At 31.4% G+C, this 11,232-nt stretch overlaps 1 protein-coding gene across 1 annotated transcript; it reads left to right on the top strand.

Moving 5' to 3' along the window:
* The first annotated feature begins 2,103 nt into the window (after positions 1-2,103).
* Positions 2,104-5,490, top strand: LOC105954544 (NAD(P)-binding Rossmann-fold superfamily protein). The gene is made up of 4 exons (XM_088813668.1): positions 2,104-2,223; positions 2,679-2,937; positions 3,982-4,164; positions 5,037-5,490. The coding sequence occupies exons 1-4, from the start codon at positions 2,177-2,179 to the stop codon at positions 5,436-5,438; spliced, it is 891 nt and encodes a 296-aa protein (XP_088669794.1). The 5' UTR covers positions 2,104-2,176; the 3' UTR covers positions 5,439-5,490.
* The last annotated feature ends 5,742 nt before the right edge of the window (positions 5,491-11,232 follow it).

Below are 11,232 nucleotides of genomic sequence, written 5' to 3'. Positions count from 1 at the left end.
AGTCTTAATTTTTTTATTCTTTTTGAAAGTACATGAACAGGTTGGGAGTTCTTAGCCTAACCCCTGCCGTGTAGGAGTTTGGTAAAAGTAAATGATTTTAAATAGAATTTGTGCTAACAATTTCTCGAGAAAAAGAAGAAAAGGAAAAAAAAAATATATATATATATATATATATATATATATATATATATATATATATATATATATATATATATATAATGAGATTACTTCTTGCTCTACTAGTATATATTTTGCCTCGCGCGTTGCACGGGCGGCTATTGAAAAAAAATATAAGATAAGCAAAATTAGAAATTAGTAAATATATATATGACATGTACAATAGCAAAACAATGGAACACCGAAAATGTAAAAATTCCACTAATTGCAATCATAATATATATTTCTATTGTAATAATAAAATTTAATACACATACGTGTGCTATAAAAAATGAGAGTAAAGTTAGTTCTGGAAGAGAAAAAAAAAAGAAGAAAAAAAGGAAAAAGAAAATAATTAAAAAGAAAAAACAACGTGAGAAAAAAATTTCAAGGTTTAGTGGGGAAGGGAAAAAAAAAGAAAAAAAAACAAAATATTTTAAAAGAAAACGTGTCCTATACAAGGAGAGCAAATTTAATGCTCGAAGAGAAAAATAAAAGAAAAAAAGAAAAAGAAAATGTTAAAAAATAAAAAACGTGAAAAAAAGTTGACCGTGTTTTAGTAAAGGTAGAAAAAACAAATAATTTTTAATGTGCTATAAAAAAAAATAAAGGAAACTAATATTTCACTAAAATATTAAAAAAAATTTACTTTTAGGATTTCGGGCAAATCTTTCTTTTATATATAAAGATTGGAAATATATATAAAGAGTAAAATAACCTAATTTTACAGCTTAACAATAAATGCCCTTTTGTTATAGTTAAATCATTTTTGTGCTTCCACTGTTTATTTTTAATTTTTTTTTATCAAAAATAGGAAATTTTGAAACAAACGATCTCTCTATTTATATTTTTAAAACAATTTTCTAGGCTCTTCTAAATCGGTCGACTGTTGATGAGATATTAGATGTTACACTTGATTATTTACACTTGGTGGATTTGAACTGTAAATATATATATTATCACACTCACATATATGTGTGTCTGTGTGCTTACTGGATAGTTATTTAATCAAATCTACGATTCAGATACATTTGATGTAAATAACCAAATGTAACATCTAACTCCCTAACTGTTGACCAACTCATCCAAAAAATTAAATTTTTGAATGAAGTGGTCATTATATTTAACATGATATTAGACCTAAAAATTAAATGAAAATTTTGTGTTCAAATCTTGCCGCTACCTATTTAAAAAAACTGCATCTATGATACATTAATATTCTTTTTCTTTTTTTTTTTTTTTTTTTTTTTTTTGAGGAAATTAAAGCTACATTAATATTCATGCATGCATGTTAGCTTAATTTGCTTTTTATGGTTTCATCAATTTTGTTGCAGCCGAAAGTATTTGACATATATATATATATATATATATATATATATATATATATATATATATATATATATATATACCTTCAAATTGATTAAATTTACATTAATATGTAATGCATGCATCACATGTCCAGATAAAAATATGGTTTGCAGAGACACTGCATAGAAAAGAGAACACCCTCCCCCACACACACCAACCAACCATTTCATATATATATATATATATATATATATATATATATATATATATATATATATATATATATATATATCATCTCAATACAGTAGTTTCACACTGCCAAAGTAAACCGTATGAATGAATTTCAGCTTTAGAAATTTATATTAATAATAAAAGAACTTATTTATTTAAAATAAACATACTTGAAGCAATGTCCACACCAGTGTAGAAATACACACACACACATATATATGTGTGTGTATATATATATATATATATATATATATATATATATATATATATATATATATATATATCTTGAAATATTAATTAAGAATGGGCTTCCCCTTTGCTTATTTAATGCCACATCTTATCTGCCAACCCTCATGCTAGCTAGCTACATTATTTACTTACTATATATATATCTATCTATATATATGTGTGTTGTTTACCTTTCTCTCATCCTCCAATTTAATTATATATCTCACCATATATTCATCGATCGTCTCCCAATATGCCGGCAGACTCCATTGTTGTCGCTCCTCGTCATCCTATATCAAGGTATATATACATATTATACCTACATATGCGACCACGTTCGATTATTGTGCGTGTTCGTGTTTTTTTTTATCCCTAAATTTGTGTCACGCGTGTTCTTTTAATATGAATTTTTGTAAAATTGTATATACATTATCTATTAATTACCTAAAGTCCTTAATTGTTTGGTTGCCATAATAGGATTAGTCGAGATAAGATTATTCATGCAGTCGTACTGGAATATTAGAGAGTTGAAATGCGCACCATACCTCAAGAGCTAAATTTCTTTTAGAAAAAGAAGTGGATAAATTTGAAATTTGTTGGCCGAGACAGAAAATTATTGGATTAATTAATTATTTAATTAATTATCACTTTTCTTATAATTAATTAACCAGACGAAGCGTTAACGCGCTTGGCATATTTTAGATTAATCGGACATGCAAGAAACAAAATATACAATTAATTAATTTAATATGCAGATGGTGGTCGAAGGAGACGGTGGCTATAGTTACGGGTGCAAACAAGGGCATAGGTTTGGCGGTGGTTAAACGGCTGGCGGAGTTAGGGCTGACGGTGGTTCTGACGGCAAGAGACGGCGGCAGAGGACTAAAGGCAGTTGAATCATTAAAGAGTGAAGGGCTCTATGTTCACTTTTTCTGCCTTGATGTTTCAAACCCTAATTCCATTGCAATATTTGCTTCATGGTTTCAACATGCTTTTGGAGTGGTTGATATACTGGTCAGTAATATATTATATATATATATTATTTATTATATTGTACATTATTATATATTTTTATTATTAAAATCAATTAAATTGGTCAACGAACATAATGAATGCTAAATGGATAATATATGGTTTAATTGACGTATCTAAGTTATATATATATATATATATATATATATATATTGTTGAGATTTGAGAATATAGTTAGGTATCACTCTCGATAGAACAAATAAGGAAATGTTCTTATTCAAGTATTAAGTTTCAAATTTTATATATGTACTATATATAGGAAATTAATTAAAATAAATTGAAATCTCATAAGAAACAAAAAAACATTATTGTGTTCCCACGTAATCAACCAATGTCAATGTAAAATAAATAATTAATAACATTTATTCAATATATTGTCGAGTTGATTAAAATAATTAATTAAATTTATTCAGTAACTAATTTTAATTATTTACATGATTTAACGATCAATTGCAAATTGATAATTGATAGTAAAATTTATCTTGAATATGTTTGTATGAAATATAAAAATAATTTATATATAAACAAAAACTTATATAATAGAACCTCGATAAATTAATAACCTCGTTTAAATAATATGTTTTCCCGGTCCCGACTCGAAGGCAACGTGTTAAAAAATATTTCGTTAAATTAATATTTCGCTAAATTAATAGAATTTGGCTTGTCCAGATAGTATTAATTTATAGAGGTTTAGTTGTATATGTTTATATAACATATTTATAAATATAAACCTATATTTCTAATATTTACATGTTTTCCCCAAACTCTTGTATCCCATTTTCTGGGACATGCAATTTCCCCGTGTCTGTTTCCTCATTTCCTCGTATCGCCGTTTTCGTGTCCCTGAATTATTAAATAAAAAAAATACAGTAGACAACATGTGTATTTGTTTGAAGACAGAATAGAACAAAAATCAGTTATCGGAACCCGTGACCATTTTAATAAATTGGAAAGTCTATATGATAAAATAAAAATTATTGCATAAGATTTACTTTATTTATTATTTTATTGTTATTTATTATATAGATAAACAATGCGGCCGTGTCATTCAACAATATAGACGAAAACTCAGTAACGGAAGCGGAGACGGTGATCAGAACCAATTTTTCAGGCCCAAAAATGCTGACGGAGGCCCTCTTGCCGTTATTCCGCCGTTCATCTACGGTCGGTCGAATTCTTAATATTAGCTCAAGGCTTGGATTATTAAATGTAAGTTTACTCTATTTTTTTTTTTAATTCGATCCAACCACATTAGTAAATAATAAACATTGTTTTTTGCTGCTAAGATAATATTAATAATTACTAAAACGGACATGTATAATATATATAATACTCCATTTGACTGGACACAAAATTTTAATTGAAAAAGAACAAAGTATGAAAATTAAAAATAACAATCATTGAGTTAGAAATATCACATTATAATTACTTAATTAAATATTGAAAAATAAATCAATTTCAGGAAATTGAAAACTGATTTCACGAGAAACTCTAGTTATAAAATTTGAGATGTGTAAAATGCACGTAATAATTTATCATGACATACAATTTGTGAAAAAGAAAAGATCGTTTCTACTTCATTTTTCCCATATTAATTGTCATTTTGTCTGGTGCACAGGGATTAAATACTCAACAAAAAAAAAAAAAAAATCACTAAAATAAATACTCATGCTATTAATTGATTTTCAGTTAATTAAGAGTGACATATAGATCAAAATTGTAAAATGACACAAATAATTCGGAAAAATTGTTTTTAGTCAAAGTGACAAATAAAAAAAAAGGAAGGAGGGAAATATTTGCTTGTGAATCAAAATTCTTTGAAATTAATACAAAATTTCTAACAATAATCTGAAAATCACATGCAATAGAACATCGATAAATTAATAATTTTAAAATAATAATTTCACCGGACCCGACTTGGTAAAAACATATTAAATTATTAGCTCGATAATTTAATATTTCACTAAATTAATAGATTTATGTTTGCCACGACTGTATTAATTTATAGAGGTTAAACTGAATATTCTTTTTACAAACATTTTGACATTCAAAATTGAAAAATTATTCATTCATCTTTGCAGAAGCTGAAGAATCCGAAATTAAAAGAAATTCTATTGGACGAAAAAAAGTTAACAGAAGTGCAAATAGAGGGAATGGTGAATTTATTCCTTGAAAATGTGAAGAATGGAACATGGGAAAACCAAGGATGGCCCCACGTGTGGACTGATTATGCAGTTTCCAAATTGGCCCTTAATGCTTACTCTAATGTTTTAGCAAAGCGTTACAAAGGGAAGGGCATAAGTGTCAATTGCTTTTGCCCCGGCTTTACTCAGACCTCCATGACTGGTGGTAAGGGCACACACACCGCTGACGAAGCGGCGGAGGTTGCCGCCCGCCTTGTCTTGCTTTCGCCGGAGGAGTTGCACACTGGAAAGTTTTATGTTGTGGGGTCCACTTCTAATGCTGTCTATTCAAAGTTGTAAAGTTATATATATTTAAATTGAAATGTTTAATAATTATTATTAGGGTAATTTAAGGGGAGGGAGAAAAAAAAGGGTAAGGTCTAATTATGAAAGTTGGGGTTGTCTAGGGTCCTAGAGGGTTAGAGGGTTTGTACTACTTGAACTTAAACGATTAAATCCGATGGATTCAAAGTAATTAAATTTTAATCTCATCCATTGGTTTTTTGTACGACTCATTACGACCTAGTACGATATTAGAATTTGAAAAATAATGCACGAACCTAGTAAAAATATATGGTACACCACCGTACACACATCGTACTTGGTATTGTTGGCGCCAGATTTCCACGGGTAAAGAAATCCGCCACACTTGGGAATTAAAGATTGACAAAGTTTTGTATTCCATGTTTATTTTGGAAATTTAGAGTCCTACATTTGTAATACTCTAGGACTTAGATTTATTTCTATGTACTCTATTCTAGTTAGGTATCATTTGTATTTATCTAGAATAGAATTAGAAAACGATTAGGAGTCTGTTTCCTAGGTTCATCGATTTCTTTGGGAACAAGGTAAGTCTTGGTAGGCTGATTTCGCATCTGTATAAGCCTCCTAGACTCACAAGAACCGTACACTTTTTTGGGAGAAGAATCACTCTATATCATTGAAGAATTCCTGAAACGTTCTGCTGAGCAAGACTGTGCCATTGTTGCATGTGTCAACAGATACAAATTTTCTGTATAGATCTCAAGGGAGATCAACCGTGTTTCTGAAGGGAGTTCAGGCCTGAAAAGAGTTCGAGGCACGCGGTGTGAAGCTGCTGTTGGAAGAGACACGGAGTTCAAGTTGTGTACAAGAACCGGCGTAAAGAATTAAAGAGGGAGTCTTAATTATTTTAAAAAATCCTATTAATGTACATTGTAAATTTAGTCCAATTTCGCCAATTAATCAATTTTGACCATAATTTCAATTTTGACCCCAACTTGACCCGCCACCACCGGAGACCGCCGGTTTTTGGCCTTGACTTGTTTTTTTTTTCTTTTTTCTTTTTTTTCCGAAAACGTTTTTTTGTCTGAAATTTTTTCCGGTAGGTCAACCGCCGTTGATCGCCTGGTCTCCGACATTGACTTTTTATTTATTTATTTATTTTTATTTTGTGTTTTCTTAAAAAAATATTTTAATTAATATTACTGTCTTGGTTGCTAAATTACTGTCTCTAGCAGTTATTTAACTTTCGGAGACAGTAATTTAACTGTTAATTGACCTGTTTTTTTTTTCCATACAAAAATATTTTAGTTAATATTACAGTCTTGGCTGCTAAATTACTTTCTCCAGCAGTTATTTAACTATCGAAGACAGTAATTTAACTTTTAATTGATTTTTTTTTCTTTTTTAAAAAAAAAAATATTTTAATTAATATTACTGTCTTCGTTGCTAAATTACTGTCTCCAGAAGTTATTTAACTGTTAACTAATTTTTTTTCTTAAATTTTTTTTTTAATTAATATTACTGTCATGGCTGCTAAATTAATATCTCCAGCAGTTATTTAACTGTTAATTGATTTTTTTTTCATAAATTTGTTTTTTCTGAAAAAAAATTATTTTAGTTAATATTACTGTCTTAGCTGCTAAATTATTGTCTCGAATAGTAATTTAACTGTCTGAGACAGTAATATGACTGTATTAATTAAATTTATCGCCCTGGCCTGCATTTTTGCCGTGTTCGACTGTAATATTACTGTCCCCGGCCGTAATATTACTGTCTCATGCAATAGTATTAATGTTTGTGACAGTAATATTAATAATATTACTGTTCGGGAAAATAATATTCATAATATTATTATCTCAAAAAGTAATAGGGTTAATAGCATTTTGCCACATGTACTTTATCCGTTGTTGCGCTTTGCCACCTTAACTAAAAAAAGTTGCACGGACACACCCAAACTCCTTTTTTTAACGCACATAACCACCTAAGGGGAATATTCTGGCGAATCTTCTCATTTTTCCGGTGCACGTGCGATGCACACGCTTAATGTGAGGACTTTTTAGTCTAATCTGAAGATATCATGTGGGAGTAAAATTGAAAGTTCGAAAGGATGAAATTAAAAGATTGCAGCCAAATGGAGTTTAAAGACTCCATTGGATGACCTTAATATTAATTCAACTATAGGTCATAATTGAATAGTCTTCACTCTTCATCCGACTGTGGTATTATAGAATATGATTATCATCTGACTAATACCAAAAGTTGACTTCTTACCAAATTATGTTCAAAACAACGAAAACATAAGCCAAATACTTGTTTTTTAACACAGTAACACAAAACATAAGGTAAATACAAACAAAAGTAATTTTGAACAACGTCAAGCATTTTTTTTCTTGTTTGTGTAATCTTTGTTTTTATCACACACAAGACTAACAAGCCGCTGTAATTTCCACTACTTTGTTGTGGGGATTCCGTCACGTCCACAATAGTCATGTCGAAGTTGTCGTCAATATTGTACTTTGCAGCTAATAGTTGCATTGCAGCTTTCTGTTGTATAACAAAACATAAAGTACAGTACAATATCAATCGATTACATGTTATTGTGTTATAACAGTAAGTTATAAACAAAATTTATGTTTATTTTTTTTTTAGTCTAACCCATGTCCTCCGCGTCGACGAAGTATTTGTCTGACTTTGATTTGTATACAACCTGCTTCGTTCTTGGACTTAAGGAGTTGTAATAACTCCGGGACTCTTGTAGCCTGTCGAATACAAGCAATGTGAAGTAGTCTACCACACTATTTGGATTTGTACCTGAATGAAGTGGCAATATAATGTAGCAGTGTTTGTCCTAATGTGGTGGCAACTCGAACTTTATTTCTACTCTGTTTGGATGCCTAATGTCATTATGCGACACAAGATATCTACACATTATTTAAATTTATGATGTGAATTGTTGGAAGATTGTGTATGTTAACGGTCTTAACAAAAGTAGGGATGGAAAAAGGTAGCTTGGTCCATCAAAATCAGCATGCACTTCATGTTTGAATTTGCCACTTCAATCATCAATATTTCACATTAGAAGTCCAATGGCTATTTAATGAAAACATAGTAATGCGATCAATATCAAGTGGTATTATATAAAAAAAAGGTTAAAATTACTTATTGGGTTCAATTATCATGTACATTTGAACTCGAGAATCTTTTAGATTTATCTTCGTTTTCTTTATGTCGATGGAATATATAGAGAATGGAATCCGTACATGTGATCCGGGAACCATGACCAATATATATAGATAACCTAATGGGCTATCTTTTGTAATTTTATTTTAGCTCATTACTATAATAAAATTACCATCATGTCTCCACACATTAAAGGTCCACACCCTATTAGACACATTAAAACCTAATCCAGATAAACCTTAGTCGATCACTTTAACGGGCTTAACCTTACGTGACAGTCTTGCAACACATAATATTTCACATATAAGTCCAACGTTGGATTAATGATCCAACAATCTCCACTTGGACTGTATGTGTAACTTTATAATTACAGGTTGCATAAGTAACTTTTGAGCTGAACTTTGTTGTCATTACTGTAGTGTGTCTATAACCAATCTCGTCCATCAATCATGCTAACACTGAATCAAAGGGGCATTCGTTCACATTAGTCGTAACGGGACCCAACAATGGTCACAGTATCAACACAACTGAATGGCATAGATTATGATGTGGATGTGTAACATGGAAATTTCATGCAATGGACCTTAACATACCTATTTCCAATTGATCCTCCTTAATGAGATCAAACCTTAACAAATCAGAGTGTGAATAAAACTGTTGAGTGGATATTTTAAACTCAATGTATACTTTCTTACGAGGATTTTTTGTATACTTTTATTGATTTAATGATGCTTAATGAGTAGTTTATTGCATTTTACGTACACCTTGACAATTTGGGAGTTCCAAGGACGAAACGAGCCAAAAAAGGTCAAAAAGGGGCAAAAACGGAAGAAAACAAAAATATGCTGAAAATTGGCCGGCGCGGCCGTGCCAAATTTAGCCTATTTTTTGCGTCGCCGCCAACTGCAGAATGAGGGCAGAAGGTTTCGGCGATTCACGCGCGGTCGTGTGAGAATTGCACTGATTCTCGCACGACCGTGTGAAAACACGCTGGAGACAATTTTGGAGTTTTAATCACACAAGGAAACCAAAATCTTCTACCAAGAGTGGACATATATTTAAGGGCAAACCAAGCACGAATTAAGGGACTTTTGAACACAATCTTATAGGAAGAGGAGCGAGAGAACGAAGAAACGAAGACGGACAATTGACAAATCTTCATCACAATTCTTCTTTTATCTATCTTTTCTTAATCTATGTCTTTTTATATTTTTATTATGTTTTTCGTAGAGAACATGAGTAGCTAAGTTTTTAATCTAGGATTTTGTTGGAACCCTATGTGGGGATGGTGAACCCGTTTTCTTGAGATTATGCAATTATGATTTTATGACTATTTCTTCTACTTGTTATGATTGTTAGTGCATGAACCTGATCAATTTATGTGCTTTATCTGTGATTATTGGGATTGACTCGACTGAGCTATTTTGATAATTAGACGGTAAGTAAAAGAACCTTCGAGTAGTTTTCACCGGATGAGTGTGTCAATTGCATGTGGTGTCGTAGACATACAGATATCACCTTAAGTAGCCATTTACGAGACTTGTTAGTTAATGCTTTATTCATAATTGGTTTGCATAGACATATAGTGAACCGTTTATGAATAATAAACTCATAATACACGTGACAAAGGGTTATAAGTAAATTAGTGTCTCGGGTTAATAATCAGGAATCATATATTTCATAATTGAGGGGTTTTAGGTGAGCAATTCTTGCATAGGGGGAAGATGAAATCCTAGATCCGTTTTTATTGATATTTTCTCGTGTTTATTTGCTTTCATAATTAGCTTAATTATTTAGTTGATTAGATTTGACAACTTTGCATAGGCTGGATAAAAATCATAATTGTTAGAATATGGTACTTAGGATTAGATAATTTGAGTATCCCCTGTGGGATCAACATCCGACTCTCACGAGTCCACTTTTACTACTTGTTTGCGATACGTGTACTTGCGTGTTAGGTATTTAGCCCAACAAGTTTTTGGCGCCGTTGCCGGGGAATATGGCTAAATTATCTATTTATTCTGATATTAAATTTGAGCAATTTTTCTTACTTCACCCGTTTTATTTATTTTATTTAATTATTTTATTTTTATTATTTTTGTTTTAGGTACTTTTTATACGAAGAGGACACGACACGAACTTGCTACCTTTTGATCCCGAAATTGAGCGAACGTTTTGGCATGCCAGGAGAAATCAACGGTTAGCTCGAAACGTTCCCGCAACAATGAAAGAACAAAATAATCGCAGGGGAGATGACCAAGACGCCTACTAAATGCGGCAGGAAATATCGTCAATGAGCAAGAGCAACAGCAGCTCATTAATCCACCACCTCGTCAACGAGCATTGCATGAGTACACCGTTCCAACACTCAATGGGTTTCAATCAAGCATTGAGCAGCCCCCCATTGAAGCCAACAATTTTGAAATTCGAGCGGGACTCCTTACTATGCTCTAAAACAATGGGTTGTTCAGCGGATTAGCTCATGAAGATCCGCATCTCCACTTGGTCAACTTTCGAAACGTGTGATTCGCATAAGATGAACAGAGTATCACCTGAAGCACTGCAACTCCGCATGTTCAAGCACTCTCTACAAGGAGCAACCCGAGAATAGTTACAAACTCGTGCGCCGCACTCCATCTCGTCTTGGCCC

Source organism: Erythranthe guttata, chromosome 14 (genome assembly GCF_056151865.1).
Source record: "Erythranthe guttata isolate IM_541 chromosome 14, IM_541, whole genome shotgun sequence".
Classification (NCBI taxonomy): domain Eukaryota; kingdom Viridiplantae; phylum Streptophyta; class Magnoliopsida; order Lamiales; family Phrymaceae; genus Erythranthe; species Erythranthe guttata.
This window is presented reverse-complemented; position numbering and strand designations above follow the sequence as displayed.